The following is a 20,617-nucleotide window of genomic DNA, read 5'->3' on the forward strand; positions in this document are numbered from 1 at the left end:
TCTTGGCCTGAGGTCCTCAGTGCATGAAGTAGGGTAAGAACAGAATTAATTGAGGTAAACGCCCTCCACCATCAGTGTGGCATTCCTCTGGGCCAGGCCATGCTGGGCAGAAAGCTGTGGCTTTGAATCACATTACGTAAACTCGGGGAGCCTGCGGGGCAGTGGAGAATGCTGGACTGTCTATCCATGGTATACCACTCTCCTTGCTGAACCAAATACACTGGTCCAAGTGGTGCCATATGAACATGCTCCATTGAAATGTATCCGTCTCCTGCTGAGCTAACCTGTCCAGGGGCAGCTTTTTTGCAGACAGGGTGAGGTGTTGCAGGCTAAGCTGTAAGCAGGTTATGTCCTGGCCTAAGCCGCCAACATACCTCCAAACACGCTAGCCAGTGTCTTGACTTGGCTTTTCAATATTAAGTGAACTTTTGTGTTAACGCGATTGAGACCCACCCCCTGACTCATCAAGACCTCCTCTGGATAACAGGGTTGCCAACACTTGCAAATATCAGCTCTCATGTGTAGCCAGTTTCTAGCAGTCATGCTTCTAAGCTCTTCTCTGTCATGAGGGCTGCAGAGGATTGCCAAGCAAGGTTTTTGACCAGAACGCTCGGTCAAAAAGGGACCCCGGCGTCTCCGGTCAGCATTGCTGACCAGGCTGTTAAAAGTCCAGGCAGTGGCATCGTGGGGCTAAGGCAGGCTCCCTGTCCTGACACCACGCGGCTCCCGGAAGTGGCCGGCATGTCCCTGCAGCTCCTAGGCAGAGGGGAAATCAGGGAAGCTCCTTGTGCTGCTCCTGCTAGTCAGCGCTGGCTCCGCAACTCCCATTGGCCAGGAACCGTGGGCAATGGGAGGTGTTGGGGGTGGCACCTGAGGGTGCGAGCAGTATGCAGAGCCCCCTGGCTCTGGTGCCTAGGAGCTGGACATGCCAGCCACTTCTGGGAGCCACATGGAGTCGGGTCAGGGAGCCTGCCTTAGCCCTGCTCTGCCGCCAACCAGGAGCTTCTTGAGCACTGCCCAGCTGAAGCCTGCACCCCAAACCCTGGCCTGCACCCCACCCTCCTGCCCCAGATCAGAACCCCCTCCTGCACCCCCTGCCCCAGCCCAGTGAGAGTGAGTGAGGGTGCGGGAGAGTGAGCGATGGGGAGTGGGGGGTGGAGTGAGTATGGGTGGGGCCATGGGGGAAGGGGCAGGGCTGTGGGAGAAGGGGTGTGGCAGAGGTGTTCAGTTTTGTGCAATTTAGAAAGTTGGCAATCCTAGCTCTACAGGCTCCAACCAGAAGACCCAGATCCCTCACATGCGTGAATTCTTAAGCTGATCATCTGATTTCTGCACACTCAGGCTTGGCAACACTGATTAGGTCTGATACTGGCATATTTGGGGCCAGCATCGCACCTTTTAAACGCCAGTTTAGACACAGCAGGAAACCACCTGGGAGTCAGGGCATGAAATACTCTATTCTCCAGGCCTTTTCAAACCAGATCTCCCCATTTCTGCCCCCCAGCCCGATGATTAAGAAGCCCTGGCTGTGACAGGTTAGTTTGCTCGTGACTGGACGGGGGCCAGCACCGCTCATCTCCTGGGTGATTATGTCCTCTTGAATGTGAATCTGAGCTCCTGGCTGAAAGCTGTGATCGTGGAGGGGGGTGGGTGTTTGTAAGCGCGCTCTGTGAAGACCAGCTGGCTGAGCGTCCACGAAACACTGGTGAGAACTGAGCAACCCAGGTGCAAATAGGAAACGGGCTCCCTGCCTGTACAATAAAGATTTTTCTATTATGTAACTGCTTTCTAGTGTATTCCAGCCACTTAGTAGAATTAACAGCTCCAGCATTTTCCAGGGAGATAAAGAATAGATGGTAAGCACAAGGCCTTGTGGATTTCCCTGTGAGCTTCGGGGTCCAATGCTATCAGAGTTGCATCCCTGGGGATTTGGGTTCCCTTTAAATCCAAGGGGATTTCGGGACTTGAGTCCATCTGGGAAAAATCTCTCAATCCAAGCAGGTTGGACTAAGGCATATTCCCAGATAGCTTTGGACTGGCTGTGTGGTGCAGGGCAGATTTCCACCCTGGCAGTGCCTTAGTTTCCCCAGCTGTGAAATAAGAATGAAGCTGGCCTGTTTTGCAGGGAATGGGGTATGAGGCTAAATTTCATTCAATCTGTAAAATGCTCGGCGTCTCAGGCTGAAGGGAGGTTACTAGTGGAGTTCCTCAAGGATCGGTTTTGGGGCCAATCTTTTTATTACTGACCTTGGCACAAAAAGCGGGAATGTGCTAATAAAGTCTGCGGATGACACAAAGCTGGGAGATATTGCCAACACAGAGAGGGACTGGGATATCCTACAGGAAGATCTGGATGACCTTGTAAACTGGAGTAATAGTAATAGGATGAAATGTAATAGTGAAAAGTGCAAGGTTATGCATTTAGAGATTAATAACAAGAATTTTAGTTATAAGCTGGGGACGCATCAATTGGAAGTAACGGAGGAGGAGAAGGACCTTGGAGTATTGGTTGATCACAGGATGACTGAGCTGCCAATGTGATATGGCCATGAAAAAAGCTAATGCGATCTTGGGATGCATCAGGAGAGGTATTTCCAGTAGAGATAAGGAGATTTTAGTACCGTTATACAAGGCACTGGTGAGACCTCACCTGGAATATTGTGTGCAGTTCTGGTCTCCCATGTGTTAGAATCATAGACTTTAAGGTCAGAAGGGACCATTATGATCATCTAGTCTGACCTCCTGCACAACGCAGACCACGGAATCTCACCCACCAACTCCTGTAACAAACCCCTAACTTATGTCTGAGCTATTGAAGAACTCAAATCGTGGTTTAAAGACTTCAAGGTGCAGAGAATCCTCCAGCAAGTGACCCGTGCCCCATGCTACAGAGGAAGGCAAAAAAGAAGGATGAATTCAAACTAGAATAGGTACAGAGAGAGGCTACTAGGATGATCCGAGGAATGGAAAACCTGCCTTATGAAAGGAGACTCAAAGAGCTTGGCTTCTTCAGCCTAACCAAAAGAAGGTTGAGGGGAGATATGATTGCTCTCTATAAATATATCAGAGGAATACATACCAGGGAGGGAGAGGAATTATTTAAGCTCAGTACCAATGTGGACACAAGAACAAATGGATATAAACTGGCCATCAGGAAGTTTAGACTTAATTAGACAAAGGTTTCTAACCATCAGAGGAGTGAAGTTCTGGAACAGCCTTCCAAGGGAAGCAGTGGGGGCAAAAGACATATCTGGCTTCAAGACTAAGCTCGATAAATTTATGGAGGAGACATATATATGATATGATGGGATAGCCCTAATTTTGGAAATTAATTGATCTTTGACTATTAGTGGTAGATATGCCCGATGGGATGTTAGATGGGGTGGGATCTGAGTTGTTACAGAGAATTCTTTCCTGGGTATCTGGCTGGTGAGTCTTGCCCACATGCTCAGGGTTTAGCTGATCACCATATTTGGGGTCGGAAAGGAATTGGCAGAGGCCCTGGAGGTTTTTTGCCTTCCCCTGCAGCGTGGGGCAAGGGTCACTTGCTGGAGGATTCTCTGCACCTTGAAGTCTTTAAACCACAATTTGAGGACTTCAATAGCTCAGACATAAGTTAGGGGTTTGTTACAGGAGTGGGTGGGTGAGATTCTGTGCCCTGCGTTGTGCAGCAGGTCAGACTAGATGATCATAATGGTCCCTTCTGACCTTAAAGTCTGAGTCCTGAGCTCCAAAAGAGTGGGAACCCTTCCTGTGTGGAGGGGCAGGCAGTTGACATCCACTGCTGCGGAATTTAACTTTGTGTTTTAAGTTAAACTCGTGCTTAAGCCTGTAAGTCTTTCCCAATGCAGCACTGCCTTCCTGAACCTGCAGGCAGCTCTGTGCTGCTTCTGTTGCTCATCTTTCTACCTAACCATGGGGACCTGTATGGGCTCTAGTCAGTTTCATGGCTACTCTGTCTATGGGCACTCATGACAGTGACCAGCACAGACTGTTTTGTGCCCCTTGGCAAGGCTGAGGAGGATGCCAGGGCTGGAGCTATTCATGGGGTGGGGGGAAGTCCCTCTAAGATTGGGGGAGGGGATAAGACACCCCACTGTTAAGGGGCCTGATGGAGGAGAGCCCCCTCTTCCTGGTGCTTGGAATGCTTCAGAGGCTACTAGCCAGAGGTGGCCAGGGAAGATGGGATCAATGGACAAAGCGTGGGGATGGGCCTTTCCCATCAGGTCTGGGGGGGTCAGGGCTTCTAACCTGGTGTGCTACGGGTGGGGGCTGATCTTTCAGCTCTGCCCCTGGCTAGTAGAGATTTCCCTCCCTGGAGGTGGGGGAGGCAAAGCTTTAGCTGGAGGTGCTGCAGAGTGGGGCGGAACTGGTCCCTCTCTGATTAACGTCTGTCTCTTTCAGTCCTAGCTCGGAGGCAGAGGAGGATTTGGCTGTTCTCCATCACCTTGGAGGGGGCAGACGGCCTGCCCAGCACCTGGGTGGCACAAGATGGATGGCAAAGCTACTGCCAATGGGCCCCCCCCGCCCCAGACCAAGGGCACGGCAACTGCTGGGAAAGGGGCGGCAGCAGCTGGCCAGCCTGCAGCAAAACCCAAGCCTGCCAAGAACGCTGTGAGATCAGCCCCCGTCTCTGGAGCTAGGCGGCCTGCGACCACCCACGCCCATTCCCCCGCGGCCCCGGGTGGCGGCTCCAAGCCGCTCAGCAATGGGGTGCCCCCGAGGGCCGAAGCCTCGCAGAGGAAGCCACCGGCAGCAGCATCAGCACCCAAAGCTGGTGCTGCCGTTGCCAAGCTCACTCCGGCCAAAGCGGTGGCCAGGAAGCCGGCGGGCGAGAGTGGGGCAAAGCCTTCAGAGAAGGCTGGGCCGGGCAAGGCCGGGCAGCTGAAGGCCGTGAGGAAGACGCCGGTCCCAACTGTGGCCTTGGGTATGTTCCTCACCTTCCTGCCAACACCAGGCCCGTCTGGGCGGGTGGTAGGGTTGTCAACCCTCCAGGATTGTCCTGGAGTCTCGAGTAATTAAAGATTGTCATGTGATGAAACCTCCAGGAATACGTCCAACCCAAATTGGCAACCCTAGGAGGTGGCACCAGGCTGGGATCCCTGGGACCTACAGGTGCCTTAGGGCCTGTTCCTCAGCCCCTTGTCCTACGCCAGGGCGGTTCAGTCCTGATCTGGGGAAGGCTCAGTGCAGAAAGTCCCCTGTGGGCTGATAGAAGGCTGTAAGGAGACTGGGGGGAGGAAGGCTGGAAGGGGGGGCTCTCACTGGCTCTATAGTAAAGGGGGGAGGGGTGTGCTGGGCTGTGATCAGAACCCCCCAAATAAAACGGCTGGCAGGGCTCTGACAGACTGGGGTCAGGGGTTGGTGTTGCTGATAAGGGAGCCACGTTGCGGCATCCTGTCCCACTGCAGGGGCAGGGCAATGCCATGCTATGGCATGATAGGTAAAGCGCTTAGCGGGGGAGGGTCCCCTTAGTCTCACACCCTCCCACACACACCGTGACCTGGCTTGGGGGAGTGGGATAGAACCCCTGGTTTCCCCTGCGCTAGTGATAGCCAGGGTGGTTGAGAGGCCCCTGTTTGCAGCGAGTGTGGCAGATCATAGTCCCCGTTCCTAGCGGGCCAGGTGCCCGTCCTCCCACTGCCATGGGGTTTGGCCCCTCTGCCAGAGGGGCCAAAGCTAAATCCCGTTCCACGGAGGGTGGCCCAACTGCACTGATGGGGGGCAGCACCAGCTTCCTCTCCTGTGTGCCCTGACTTCTTGGATCCCAGAGCTGGGAATAGAACCCAGGAGTCCTGTTGCCCTGGCACTAACCTACCTGCCCAGAGCTTTGGGCAGCCCCTCCAGCTTCTTACTCTAGACTTCAGGGCTAAACTCCAGAGCTGTCAGCCTGTGCTCTCTGCTCCCGCATCCACCCCTGTGGAACTGGAACGCAGCCTGTGCTCTCCGTGAAACACCCCCCCCACACACACACTCCATGTCCATTGATATTGGAACAGCGGCCTCATCAGTAACCTCAGATCTCCGGGCGCTGAAGCTGTGTCTGTCTCTCTCCCTGTTTCTAGTCCCAAAGTCGGCCTCAGTGAAGCCTGAGAAACCGGAATCTGCTAACCCTTCCAGGTATGGTATGAAGTTGCCTGCTGGCTGCTCTTGATACTATGGGGACAGATGTGGGAGGGGCTGGGTAAAAAGCCTGCCCTAGGATACCCAGCAAGGGGGCACATGGTGGTGCTAGGAAGGCTGGCATTTGATGGGGTCTGGATGAGATTTCCATGTGGGATGGCTCCTGATCAGGCAAGGCCCTGCCCTTGGGACCCCCAGCCCACCTGGAGCAGCAGGCAGAGGCAAATGCCATGAGCCACGTGCAGGGTGTGTGTGCTACCTGATCTGATGTGATCAGACGCAATCACACGAATAACAGCATGAGAAGGGCTGGTAGCGGGAGTCCCTGATCTAGGGGAACTTCCAGAGGAAAACCGTCCCAGATCAGAGGCAGCACTTGGGAGAGCATGAGATGAGACGGAAACAGACTCTGTGTTAGAAACCTTTCAGAATTTTCTCTCCCATTAGTGTGTGGTGGGATGTTCACTGGCAGTATGTTGTTCAGCCACTAGATGTCCCTGAGCTGCATAGCATTCCAGTCAGGGAGTGGTCCCTGGTAAACAACAGAGACAGAAGTGGGACATGAGTTAAGTGGAGGCTTGTCTGTGGTTCAGTAAATGCTTCCTGTTACCGATGGACTGTGGTTCTGCATATCATGAGACAGAAATATCCCAAAGGGGGGAGGAGACTTCTGGTGGTAGACGGCTCTTTAATCTAGCAGCCGAAGTCCAAATGAGATCAATGAAGTTGAAGCTAGCCAAATTCAGATTAGAAATAGGGTGAATTTTTAGCCCTGAGAATGCTGTGGGGGATTCTCCATCCCTCTAAATTGAGCCTGGATGTCTTTCTACAAGAGATGCGTTGTCTCAGACAGATGTGAACCTGCCTGATGCACAAAGCCCCAGGTGGCTTGTCTGGCCTTTGTTTGTTGGAGTGTATGGGAACAAGGCAGCGTCCCCTTTGGACTGCTGGCCCCCGTGTTTTGAGAGCTGTCAGAACCTGTCCGAGCAGCAGGCCGTAGGTGACTAGGCCTGGCTTGTTTTGTGCATAGTTGGGAAATAGGCTTATCTGGGACCCAACGGTGGCTTTTTTCCTGTTATGTAACAAACCAAAGAGATGACAAGAAATAGCTACTGCTATTCTTCCTGGAAGGCTAAAGGAGACCCCTGGGCTCATGTCCTGCACAACACAGGAGTCCCATGACTCGGGAGCTGTGGCTGAACTAGGGAGTGGCCTTAAAAACAAAAACAAACAAAACCATCCAGGCTTGATTATTCTTAAAGACATCCAGTGATGGAGAAACCACCACGCCCCTTGGGAAGCTGTACCAATGGTTCATCACCCTCTCTTAAAGTCCATTCACCCATTCTGGCCTAGTGGGTGGCGGGAAAGCCATAGACATGATGTAACTTGATTTTTAGTGAGGCTTTTGTCACAGTCCCAAGTGATCCTCTATCATAAGCAAACTAGGGAAAGGTGGGTGCGCAACTGGTCATACTCGTAGTTGTTCCAGTGCTGTGATGTCCTGCAGGGGTCAGTCTTGGGTCTGGTACTAGTCAGTATTTTCATTCATGATTTGGATCGTGGGGCGGAGGGTAAGTTTATAAATGTGCACATGACACCAAACGGGGGGTTGCAGGCACTTTGGAGGAGAGGATGAGAGTCCGAAATGACTGTGACAAATTGGAGGATTGGTCTGAATTCAACAAGATGAAATTCAGTAAAGGCACATGCAAAGTACTTCATTTAGGAAGGAAAAATCAAATGCCCGTCTACAAAATGGAGAATAACTGGTTAGGTGGTCATCCTGCTGTAAAGGATCTGGGGCTTATAGAGGACAAGTCAACAATGTTGCAAAAAAGGCTAATGCCATTCTGGTGTGTACTAACAGGAGCGTCCTATGTAACTGTCCAGCTCTGCTCGGCACTGGGGAGGCCTCAGCTGGAGTCCTGTGTCCAGTTCTGGGCGTCGCACTTTAGGGAAGATGTAGACAAATTAGAGTCCAGAGAAGAGCAACACAAATGATCAAAGGGTTAGAAAACCTGACCTGTGCAGAAAAGCGAAAAACCTGGACATGTTTAGTCTGACAAAAGAAAACTGTGGGGGGAGGAACCAGACAATGGTCTTCAAATACATGAAGGGCTGTTAGAGAGGACTGGGATCAATTGTTCTCCATGTCCACTGAAGGTAGGATGAGAAGTAATGGGCTTAAGCTGCAGCAAGGGAGATTTAGGTTAGATATTAGGAAAAACTTAACTACGCTGAACAATTAGATTAAAGATCTGGAACAGGCTTCCAAAAGAGGTTTGTAGAATCCCCGTCACTGGAGGGTTTTAAGAACAGGTTGGACAAACAGCTGTCAGGGATGGTCTAGGTGTACTTGGTCCTGCCCCAGTGTTGGGGGGCTGGACTTGATGACCTCTTGAGCTCCCTTCCAGCCCTGTTCTTCTGGGGGAAGTGGACTTTTGTCTTCAATTAGATGGCTTAAAAAAAAAAATAAAGTATAGCTAAAAGGCAAATCCAACTCTCACCAGCACACCTTTACTGAATGCCTCAAGGTAATGGGGAAAGCTTGAGCCAACACTGTGCCCAGTTCCTGGCTCCCATGTGGACTGGCCTGTTTGAATTCTGGGAAGGGTGGGGGCTAGGCCCACCCAAAACTAACCCCCACCCCATCAGCCGAGGACTTGGGACAACACATGTGAAAACAAGGATGTGGGAGCGAGGGGGGTGTGTGTGTCAAAATGAGGGCACCTGACAGGGATTCTGAGCAGAGAACCCTGGCCACCTGCTGCTCAGAGGAACTCTGCCTGGAGACAGGATACCAGTGGGGCTGGAAATAGGCCCCACAGTTGCAGTGCAGCTCCCTGAGATAAGTCAAGAGATAAGTTATCTCTCCTGAGATAAGTCAAGCTTGTCAGTTTCACTTGAGCGGCTAGTCAGTTTCACTCCCCCAGTGTGTTAGTGGGGTTAGAGGGCTCTCAGCATCCCACCCCGCAGGTTAGCGGGAAACTCTGCTTTGAATGGGACTTCAAATGTTCTTCCCGTTTTTCTCTCTCAAAACCCTGATCCCAGCACTGGGGGGAGGCCAGGGCTCTGGCTCACCGGGGAGGCCCGGCAAGCTGCCCTTCAGTGTGGATATGGTGGGGCTAATCGGCTGTGATTCGGAAGGGGTTTTACTGTAACCCCAAGACTGATGGATTCAGCACTTATGTTCAGAGGCGCTGCAGCTGCAATGCGTCCTGCCTGCCGAGGGGGCTTGCAGCTGGGAGACAAAGGGGGTGTTGGAGGGGCACCAGTCAGAGCTCTCCAGAGGGTGAGCCTCTACTTGCAAGAACGTGGCCTCTATTCAGATCCCCTAAGCTCCTGGGCTGGCAAAGGGCCTGGATGGCTTGGATTTGTTTGGTAGGTGGCCAAGTGCCTCTCGGTGCAGAAAGGAAAGGCCGGCCCAGTGACTAGAACTCTGGGATAACAGGCCAGGCCAATAGAGGGCGCTGTGAGCTGCTGCAGCACCCTGGGAAAGCCGCTGGGTCCCACTAAAAAGCTGGGGACTTGAGACACTGGGTTCAGTTCCCAGCACCACCACAGCCTCCCTGTGTGAGATCGAGCAAACCACTTTGTCCCCTTTGCCTCAGTTTCCCCTCCTGGGTACATTGGAGTAACAGCAGTAAAGATGGTGAGGTGCGCAGATGATACAGTGACCCCTGCTCGAGCTAGTCAGGGAGCAAGGAGTCCCCCAGTCAGGGTTGGGAACATCTGTCTCAGACCACTGCAGACTGGTACTAGGCAGTCCCTTTGTGGTGCAGCAGTGCGTGCACTGGGGGAGCTTGCTCTGGCATCCCCTGGGCTGTACCACTTGGTCCCTCTGGTGGACAGGGCACAGGACTGGCTCTTAGGTGACCTGGGTTCTATTCCTAGCTCTGCCATTGGCCTGCTGGGTGACCTTGGGCAGGTCACTGCCCTGCCCTGTGCCTCAGTTTCCCCATATGTAGAGTGAGGAGAACAGGGCTTTGAGCTCTGCATGGGAGAAGCGTAGAGAACATCCAGATATTCAGGGTGTGACATGGACCCATCTCTGTTGACTGCATGAGACAAACACCTGCTGGCTTCTCTCTCTCCCTTCACCCCTCTCTGTTCTGGTTTCAGACCCCCTGCTCCAGGGACGGAGTACACCAGAGCCCTGGCCAGTAACAAACCAGCCATGGCCAAACCTAAGCAGATGGCGCCACCTGGTGGCCAGGCCTCAGCAGTACCACAGCAGCAGAAGAACACGGCCGCCTCCGCAAAGAAAGGTACACGCGCCTCGCGACTAAGCATGGGTAGGCGGCTTCGATCTGACACCAGCAAGCTACGGTGACCCCACCGCACGGGCAGCCGGGGCGTCTGAGACCCAGGGTCTGCTTGGATCCCTTGGGAAGGGTGCCTGGGGCAAAGGGCGAGGTGTATTCGTAGGCTGCTGCCCGCTTGGGCCGCCGGGCTGCCCCTGACCCTGGGCAGGAGCGGGGGTGGCCCTTCCTCCGGGCAGCGGGCTGCTGCCGCTCGCTCGCCCAGCGGTGGGATGTCCAAGGAACGATCTCCACCCCCCCAACCGCCCCACTTTGTTACCCCGGTGCCCCGACGTGCTGCTCAGGGCTCAGCTCCTCTGAGAGTCTCTCCCTGGCCCACCATGCTGGGGGGCACGGGGACCCCAGCCAGCATGGAGCCGATCCCAGGGCTCAGCTCCCCGCCCTGGGCATTAGGGATGCAGCTGGAGTGTTCTCTCATTTCCTAAGGGAGCGCATGAGTTGGAGCAGCCCCGTGGCTGCTCCCAGTGACTCTGTGGGCAGGGCCATCGTTAGGACCACCACCAAGGTGGCTTAAAGCCTGCTCTATCCTTGCCCCATGGAGTGAGGTGGTACTTGAGCCACTTTCGTGGGACCCAGTGGCTTTCCCAGGGTGCTGCAGCAGCTCACAGGGCCCTCTATTGGCCTGGTCTGTTACCCCAGAAGGCACTTCCAATTGGCTATAAATCTGCAGCCTGGCCCTGAGACCTGGCTTCTTTCTTGTCCCTTACAGACCTCGTCAGAGCTGCCCCCATCTCCAGGGCCCGGCTAGCTGGCTCAAACCCTGCCCTCGACAAGATTGCTGGCCAGGTCAAAACAGCCAAAGCCAAGCTCCCGGTGGAGCCCAAGGCCAAGAGCCACCCAGTCCCTGCCGCTCCCAAGGGCCTGGAGAAGCCAGGGCCTCCGGGGCCGAAGACCTCTCCCAAGGCAGGGGGCAGCCGTCCTGCCACCCCACAGAGAGCGGTGGCCTCCACCCCGAAGAGGCTGATTGCTGGGAGCCCTGGCAAGAAGCCCCCTAAGAAAGAGGCTAGCTACAACCTGGAGCCAGTGCCTGTGCCCAGGAAAAAGCTGCTTTCCTCAGGGCAGGGAGAGGCCAAGGAAGCTGCTGCCAATGTCCTTGTGGCCTCTCCTGATGCCCTGCCTGGCACGGAAAGGGCAGCCCCTGAGGGCGGCGTGAGGCCTCTGGATGAGCAAGGATTAACGCCAGAGGTGGGCCCGCTCCTGCCCAAGCCGGTCCCTGCAGACAAGGATGCTCTGCTCCCAGCACCTCCAGCCTATAGCTCACGGGAGCAAACACCCGTCAGGGACCTGGAAGGGGTGGTTGGAGGTGGAGCACCCCAGGAAGGAGGAGGCTCATCTGGCCCAGAGCTGGTGGCAGCTGAGCCTCTGTCCCACCAAGAGAGCTGTCCTGGAGACCAGCAGCTGACTGGTCTCTCCCCACCACAAGAGGTTGGCTCTCCTCCCAGAGAGATGCTGCCCACAGCAGGCACCTGGGGGCCAAAGCCAGTGGGCACAGAGCTCCCTGATGAGATGCTCACACCCCAGGCAGAGCAGAGCCTGGTGGACACCCCGGCTATGCCTCTAGACCCCTGTGAGACTGGCCTAGCAGCCGAGGGGGAACCATTGCCCTGGCAGGAAGTGCTGATGCCTGCTGAGCACCTGGACTTGTGGTCGGAAGGCAAAGGAAGAGCGGTTCAGGACATGACCTGCCTGGCCCCAGCCCAGCTGGATTCCTCCTGCCCAGCCGGGGCCTCCCAGATGCTGCCCCTCAGTGAAGAGATCCCTCGGGGTGGCACAGGGAGATGGCAATCTCCATCCATGTCACCGAAGCACCCGGCAGAGCCTCTGCGAGGGGGGGAGCGGGAGGAAGAGACGCCGGCACAGCCAGAGGCAGAGTGGTCAATGCACGAGATGGACTCATTGCCTCGGGTTGGCCTGGAGGGGGTCTCCCCAGAAGATGTGGCAGAGCCAGGAGCCGTGGAGCTGAGAGAGGAGCGGAACGAGGGGAGTCTCTCTCTGACCCTGCCAGGGCATGGACAGGAGACCCAGGATGCTCTTCCCCTGGAGAAAGGAACACAGGGCGCTCGCAGGGGCTCTGGAAAGATGGAGGATCTGGATGCGGAAGGAATGACTAGTACAGAGGCAGTGGCTGCTTCCCAGGGGATAGAGGGGCTCAGCGGAGAGCCTGTCCGTGCAGGGCATGAGCCAGGGGAGGCGGCGGCTGCTCCCCCCACAGAACAGCTCCCTGAGGACAGCAAGGGCCCTGAAGACCAACCCAGCCTTGCTTCTCCTCCTGGCATGTCCCTCTCTGGTGCTGGGGGGTCTCTCCCTGCTGAGCTGGCCGGAGTTGCCTTGAGAAGTCCTGAGGAAGCCGAGCTGGGATACGACCACCTAGGTTCTCCTGGAGACGTTGCCAGGGTGGGGTCTGCAGAAGGGGAGCCCTTACTGAAGGGTGGGGCTGATGTGCTGGAGGACCCAGAGCCACATGCCCAACGGGGGTCACCGCTGTGCCCCGAGGTGACCATGCACAAGCCTCAGAGCCTGCCCCTGAAGAGCCTGGAGCTGCCCCAGGAGCCAGCCCAATGCCCCCCGCACCCGGGGCAGCTGTGGTCCAGTAGCGCCGAGTCGGAGGGGCCGCCCAAGAGCCGCTCCTCCAAGTCCAGCACGCTGAGCGGCCCCGACCTGGCCGGCAAGAGCAGCAGTGAGACGAGCACCCCAGAGGAGCTGCGGGAGTACGACAGCAGCTCTGGTGTGGAGTCGAAGTCGGACGAGAAGCCAGAACAGACCTTCCCTCGCAGCCCCCTGGAGGACCTGCTGGGGGAGCAGGACCTGGGGATCCACATGGACAAGGGGGACGATGAGGCAGAGACCCTCCCAGCAGACGAGCTCCTAGGTGACCTGCCCACAGTGTCCTCTGAGGAGGAGGGCGAGCTGGACGGAGACCTCCTGAAGGAGCCTGATTTCCCTGCCATGGGCAAGCCCCTGGTGTGCCGGGCGGCCTCCCCGCCCCGCAAGCCGTCCCTGGAGGAGTCGGAGCTGGGCTCGGGTGATGCTGGCACGGGGACACCGGCCTCCACCAACTCGGCCACCTCCTTCGATGCTGCCTTCCACCTTCCCTCCACTGACAGCTGCGGGAAGAGCCCCGGCCTCTCCTCCCTGGAGAGCGAAGAGCACTTGACCGAGAACACCAGAGACCAGATCCCCAAGGGCGCCGAGCCGGCCAGCCTCCCCGAGACAGAAGAGCACAGCAAAATCTCCCTCCCCAGGGACTGGGGCTGCCAGCTGGAACGCCCCCTGCAGATGGGCCTGGCGGACGAGGAGGAACCGGCCTCCCAGCCCTATGGCACTGCTCCCCGTGGCCCGGCGGCAGGTAACGTATAGAGGAGCCTGCCATGTGTGTCCAAGTGCCATCGCCGAGGTACCTTAAAGCTTAACTCAGTCATGTGCAATAGTACCCCCTGCTGAAGGGAATCTCCCCCCCGCCCCATCAGTGTTCCCCCTCTTCCTCTCCCGATGTTTATCTCCCACCTAGCCAGAAGGGTCTGACATTGCTGTACAGTCCCTCGTTCATAGCCTACATTATTCTGTGTCTAGATCAGGCTTTCCCCCCAGGATCATGGGCACCTAGGGGGAAGACATCTGTGTTTTAATGTTCTTCCGTTTCTGGGTGGAGGATTGGGGGCCAAACTTTTTAGCCTTTCAGTACGTTGAATAAAGAGTCACTTATCTGGATCTGACCTCCTGGCCTGTTCTTTGTATTTTTGTGCAGGACTCTTACCTTAGCTTGGGCTGGGGAGGGGAGATTAGAGGGAGCGGGGGTGGGGGGTGTGATTGGCAGCAGCAAGCAGAGCCAAGTAGGTTTGGGGTGGGGGCTAGGAAGCAGCCATCTATCATGGCTGATGTCTAACTGCTTGGTTTGTAGCCTAGCAGTAGACTAGAACGTCTGGCCTTACCCATAGACGTTCTGTTGCCATGAGTTCTCCAGGAGATAGTTTGGCCACCACATGGAAGTTCTTCATGGGGCTGAGAGCGTCTCAAGCCTTCCCTGGACCACCATGTGGTGGGCAGACTCTTCTAGACCCCACCAGCCCTCATCTCCTGGATGTTTTGGTCCAAGGGAACTTTCCTGAGTCCACAGACCATAGTTTTGAGAACCAGAGCACCTGATGCTGTAGTACCTTCCCTTGGACAGATCTAGCCGAAAAACCAGGCCCCTGCCATGACCCGAGGCCTAGTTCTATGGGCAGCTTCAGTGATGCGGTTGTCATGGAGATGCTAGATAACTTGAACAGCCGAAGGATGCTGTGCCTAGGTTGGTCCCAGCGCATTGTGCTTAAATGGAAGCTTCGTGGCTGGTAGGAGATGGACCTAATCTAGGCATCTCCCACCAGACTCTGTCCTCCTTGGTGCTAAACCCCAGGTCCCTAGCTGCAGTACAGGACCCAGACATGCAGTTAATGTTGCATCCATCAGCCAACTCACTGCAGCAGGAGTAGCTCCACCCAGCAAAGACCATCTCGGGGGGGGGGGGGGGAAGCAGTGAAGGCGCCACTAGCCTTCTCCTTAGCTGCTCTGCTTAGGATACTGCCCCCAAGACCTTGTCTCCCTCCTGGGCAGCTGCTGGCAGCCTGGGTATCGCTGCCATGGAGGCATCCCGAAGATCTGGCCATAGGCGGGGAAGTAGGAGCCAGTTCCTAGTTGAAGCCGCTTTGGGCATCTTGCCTGGGTGGGGTGGTGTCAAATGGGCTAACCCTGGATGTTGCCTGGACTCTCCTCCCTGCCTGTCTGTGTGTGCCTATGCCAGTCTGTCCTGTTGGTGCCCCCTGTCTTTCCTTCGTCCGTCTTGACACCCCTCCCCATGGGCTGTTGTCTCCAACCCGTGCTCCTGTGCCCTGTTGTAGGTGAGAGTGGGGCTGGCCTGGGGCCCTTCTCCTGGGGGCCCTGCCCCCCTGAAATCCTCTCCACCATCTACGAGGTGGAAGGAGGCGCAGAGACCCCTGGGCAGGTGCCGGAAGAGGAGGATGGGAGCTGCCAGCTCCTGCCCGCTGACCCCCGTGACAAGGCCCCCCTGCACCTGGGAAGCCTCCAAGCAACTGTCATGCAGCAGCTGATCAGCCGGACTCTGCTCTTCTCCACCACTGGGGAGATGCCAGTGGGGGGCAGAGGGGCCCCTGTCATGAGTGAGGTGGAGCTCGGCAAGTGGACAGACCTGCTGTCACCATTGGATGAGTCTCGGGCCAGCATCACCTCAGTCACCAGCTTCTCCCCCGAGGACGTCTCGTCTCCCCAGGGCGACTGGACGGTGGTGGAGGTGGAGACCTTCCACTGACTTCCCCCACCCACGCTGGCTTCACCCCCTCTTCCCCACACCTCCTCTAGTTGAAGACTCTGACTGTTGTGGCTTAAATCCCTGCTGTGACCTGCTCTTCTCCTTCCCTTGGCTTTTCTGGGGGATCATGCATGGTGGGTTGGCCAGTGCCTCTGATCCAGCCACGCAGAACTTTCCTTCTACCTCTTGGCCCACAGTGGAGCAAGTGGCTTCCCAAGTAACCAGGCGGAGGCGGCCACTGGAAGAACTTGCACTGGGATGAGACGTAGCTGCTTCCCCCGAGTCCTTGACTTTGGTTTCAAATGTCTGAATTCTGATCTTGTCCCCTCTTCCCCAGCTCCATGGAGCTCCCAGAGCCTGCAGGTGAAGGGTTAACAGCAGGATGGGCAAAACTCTCTTTTGCAAGCCCCTTCCTAAGGTGGGGTGAGCCCCTAAGAGCCCCTGCCTGCCACATACCTCCTGAGTCTGGTCCCTTAAGAGACCCTTTTAGTTTGTTAGCCCTGGTGGCCTCCATAAGGAATCTAAAATCTACAGGTTCTTCGGCAGAGGCTGGAAGAGGGGTTAGCAGTTCCCAGCCAGTTCTCAAACAGCCAAGCCCATCTCTTCACCTCCTTCCCACCCGCTGCTAGAAGAGGCCTCTTCCTTCAGGAGAACAGTGCCAACCGCCCATGGTGTAGCTGGAAGAATCGAAGCCATGGCGGCGGTGGAACTTTCCTTGCCCAGGGGCTCTTCCCCCTCGAAGACATCGAAGAGTTGGGGTGGGTCAGTTGGGTCCATGATCTGTCTAGCCTGTGGCAGGATGGGGGGAGGAAGAATGACATGGCCTTAAAGCTGGACCTAACTCTTCAATGAATGTTCTCTAATTCTCTTCCCCCCCACCACCATGCTCTTGGAGCTGGGCTCATGGACCGGGGCTGGGGGGCTGTGCTGCATGCATGGGGGTAGTTTGCCATGATTTGCTTGCTGCATTGGAAGAGAGCAGAGGCGTTCGCTGACGTTCCTGCTGTTGCATTGTGGGGGTGTGGAGTTGTTGTGTTTGCTTTTTGCTGCTGTGGGTGTAGCCTTTATGCACAGATCTGCTCTCTCTGTTGACTGCCGCTGCCCAGCCAAAACTCCAGTAGCTGAAAGAGCCCTGATAGTGGATGGGTGGGGGGTGGATTGAAGGCTTGGATCCTCAGGTCGGGCCTGGGTGCAGGGGGTTGGGGAGGGTCATGGGCAGAGTGGGGTGGAGAGGCTTGGAGGGGGGCTGGGAATTCCTCTCCTGCAGGGGCCAAGCCTCTGGCAAGGGGGTGTGTTTTGTGGCAGCCCTGCACCCTAGCTGCTCGCCCCTTGTGTCTATGTGTAGGCTGGCTTACAAGAAGCCTCTGCCTAGGTCCAGCCTCCTGACTACTGGTGGCAGAGAGGAAGGCCCCATGGTGCCATCTCCACCATAACAGCTCAGCCCCGCTTCCCTCTACTGTGCTGCTCGGCTCCAGGGGAGGCGCTGGGCTGGATGCTGTGGCGGGGACCTCTCTGGTGCCATCCATGGCTTACCTGAGGACCTCAGTGGGCATGGAGAAGAGACCCTTGCTGTGCTGAAGAGCACCAAACTCTGCTCATCTTCCATAAAGTTCCACGGGGAAGCTCCTCGCTGGAGGAACCCCAAGGCTGCTGGCTGACTTCACCCCATGGAGGGGTGGCAGCAGGCTTCTTGCCATGGCCTAGCCACGGCTCACTACTGAAGTTTAGAGGAGCCAGATGTCAAGCCAGCTATGCAGCCTCCTGCCCCTCAGACTTGGCCATCTTCAAGGGATAGGCCTGCGTTCTCCAACACTTGGATCTCAAAGGGGAAAGCACGGGCCGAAGAAGAGCCCAGCTCTTCAGCCATTCCCAGTCAATGGGCGTCCGTGCGGTTAGGCTGCGTCTTGCGGAGAGGGACGTGGTTCTTCAGCCTACCTCCCCTAGAGCCACAGCCTGCTAATGTGTGTAACGGTGTTGTCGTGAACTGTAGGGAACCTAGCTGTAGTGGAGCAAGTGGCCTTTTTGATGAAGTGTGTGTCCTGCTGGTTTCATTTTAACATGACAAACTGTGAACAGGAAACTCATTTAAACAACAGCTGTGGCTTTTTTTTTAAGAGACTCTTTAGGTTTTTAATAAAGATGAATTAAATGCTCTGGTGTTGGGCTCTTCCTGCGTGACCTAGGCTGGAGTGGGAGGGAGAGTGGAAAAGGGGATCTCTGTGCCACCGGTTGGCAATATCTGAGTTTTAAACCTTGGTTCACCAAGTCCAATAACCCCAACAGGCCCCAATTGAGAGGGAAGCCCATAGGGATGGCCTAAATGTGCAGCACCCAGCCCCATCTCAAAGCTTACACCCTAAGAAGGGTGGGAGGAGAAACTGAGGCACAGAGAGGGGGAAAAGTGCATGAGAAGGCAGTGACCTGACTAGCAGGCTCTATTACCTCTCTGCTTCCAGAGCTCTTGAACCCATGCTCTGAGCGGGGGGGGGGAGGATGAATGGGCTGTATGCACCATTGCAGCTTCTCTGAGAAGGTAGCAGGCTCCAGCCAGGTCCCTGTCTTCACCAGAGGCCAGTAGTAGCTATGGTCGATGATTTTACATGATTGAGGTGAAAACAGGAGCCATGCTTGAGCCAAGAACTGCCTCCTACTCACAGGTGCCTAAGGAAGGTGTAGTGATGGGATTATCCACCTCCTTGGGAACCGTCTTACAGCATATTACTGAAAGGTTGGGCCTGAACTCAACCACAGGAAGTTGAGACTTTGCAAACAAGCAGCAGCCTTTAGTAATAACTGGCTCGTAGTCTCCATCAAATAATCCTCTTTGTCTAAGTGCTGTCTTGAGGGAGGGAAGGCCTGAGGCTCGGGCTGGGCATATGGAAAATGCTTCTTGTGATCACTCTTAGTCCTCTGGCCTTTCAAGCACCAGCCCCTTGCTGTTTTCCCAGGACAGCACCAGTGGTCTAGGCTAATACACAGGCCCATTGCCTCAGTGTGGTCCTCCTATGCCCTAGTGAACTGACATCGGCCCTGGCCTGATGGTATCCAAGTATGTATCACAACCTCTGCAAGGTGCTATTGTTTCCCACTTTACTGACACATGAGGCTCTTAAGCTGCAGCTGTCAGCCCAATGGTCCATCTCGCCCATTAGCCACTGCTGGAGCCTGAGCCTCAGGGAGCATGTACAGAGCAGGGCAAGGAGATTTGACATTGGCTTTGGCTGCTGGCAGTCAGAGGTTTAACATCCATGCAAGCAGAGGGTTACATCCCTGGCCAAGAGCCAGTGCTGGCCCTGTTCTCCATGAACTAATCTAGTTCTTCTTTAACTCAGTTATACTTTGGGCTATCACCCTGGCAATAAGTTCCACAGGGTAATTGTGTGGAAAAAAGACTTCACAGAACTGGAACAGACCTCAGTTGGGCATCTAGTCCAGTCCCCTGCATCCAAAGCAGGACTAAGTAATAGCTCTACCATCCCTGACTGTCGAACTGCTTCTTAAAATCCTTCAATGATGGAGATTCTACAACTCCCCATCGCAATTTATTCTGGAACTTAACCACCCTGACAGTTAGGAAGATCTTCCTACTGTCCAACCTAAACCACCCTCACTGCAATTTAAGCCCATTGTTTCTTGTCCTATCCTCAGCGGTTAAGAACAATTCTTCAGCCGCCTCTTTGTTACAACCTTTTATGTACATAAACTATTATGTTCCCACCCCCCTCAGTCTTCTCTTCTCCAGACTAAACAAACCCAGTGTTTTCAATCTTCCCGCATAGGTCACGTTTTCTAGACCTTTAATCATTTTTGTTGCTGTTCTCTAGACTTTCTCCAATTTGTCCACATCTTTCCTGAAAGGTGGTGCCCAGAACTGGACACACGACTCCAGTTGAGGCCTAATCAGCACAGAAGAATTCTTGTTTTGTTCACAGCACACCTGCTAATACATCCCGCGATGTTGGCTTTCTTTGATCCCTTGCCCAAGAACTCCTTCTGAGACCATTATTTTACATTCCTTGTCTTTGTATTAAACCTGCTTCTTATTAATCTCATCAGTTGACCCCTCCCCCCACACTTTGTTACTTCTCCTTTTCCACAATACAACTCTTCTGCCAGTCATGATTTTAGACCTCTATCATAGAATCATAGATTATCAGGGTTGGAAGGGACCTCTGGAGGTCATCTAGTCCAAGCCCCTGCTCAAAGCAGGACCAATCTCTGATTCTTGCCCCTGATCCCTAAATGGCCCCCTCAAGGATTGAACTCACAACCCTGGGTTTAGCAGGCCAACGCTCAAACCACTGAGCTCTCCCTCCCCCCCATCTATCATACCCCTCCTTACCCATCTAAGCCCAAATTGCTTTAGTCTCCCCTTGGGTAGAAGCCATTCCCAACCCCTGATCATCCTCATTGCCCTTCTGTAAACCTTTCCCAGGTTCCCTAGATCCTTTTTGAGATGGGGCAGCTAGAACTGCACACAGTGCTCAAGGGTCTGGGGGGATGCCCATGGGTTTATAGCATCGGCTTGTGGGATTTTCTGTCCTTGTCCTACTAGGTCCTAACAACCTTTCTGACCACTGCTGCAGTGAGCAGATGTTTTCAGAGAACTGTCCACACTGATGCTAAGCTTTCTCTCAAGCTAGCTTAGAAGCTAAATACACCTGCACTAGCTGGGCTGCTGCAACTCACCCAGGGCCACACCCCCTGACCTCCCACCCCATAGCCTTAGACTCCTGCTCTAACCCCCTGCGTCCCTGGAGTCCCACTCTGCTGCATGGGAAGCCCCTGGGTTTGTAGAATTGCACTAGAGCAGGGCTGCTGCTCTGTAGGTTGGGGATGACCCCTTAATTCCCAATCAAAGAAT

The 20,617-nt window shown here is 55.1% G+C and overlaps 1 protein-coding gene across 1 annotated transcript in view; it reads left to right on the top strand.

The window, feature by feature from the left end:
* Window positions 1-16,948, top strand: part of LOC140900853 (uncharacterized) — a 40,185-nt gene extending 23,237 nt beyond the window's left edge. Inside the window, exons 2-6 of the mRNA XM_073318756.1 lie at window positions 4,405-4,927; window positions 6,066-6,120; window positions 10,249-10,394; window positions 11,158-13,794; window positions 15,326-16,948. Coding sequence (XP_073174857.1) covers window positions 4,492-4,927; window positions 6,066-6,120; window positions 10,249-10,394; window positions 11,158-13,794; window positions 15,326-15,753 — 3,702 coding nt within the window. The 5' untranslated portion in view covers window positions 4,405-4,491 and the 3' untranslated portion in view covers window positions 15,754-16,948. The remainder of the gene's footprint in view (window positions 1-4,404; window positions 4,928-6,065; window positions 6,121-10,248; window positions 10,395-11,157; window positions 13,795-15,325) is intronic.
* Window positions 16,949-20,617: the final 3,669 nt, after the last annotated feature.

Source organism: Lepidochelys kempii, chromosome 20 (genome assembly GCF_965140265.1).
Source record: "Lepidochelys kempii isolate rLepKem1 chromosome 20, rLepKem1.hap2, whole genome shotgun sequence".
Taxonomy (NCBI): Eukaryota; Metazoa; Chordata; order Testudines; family Cheloniidae; genus Lepidochelys; species Lepidochelys kempii.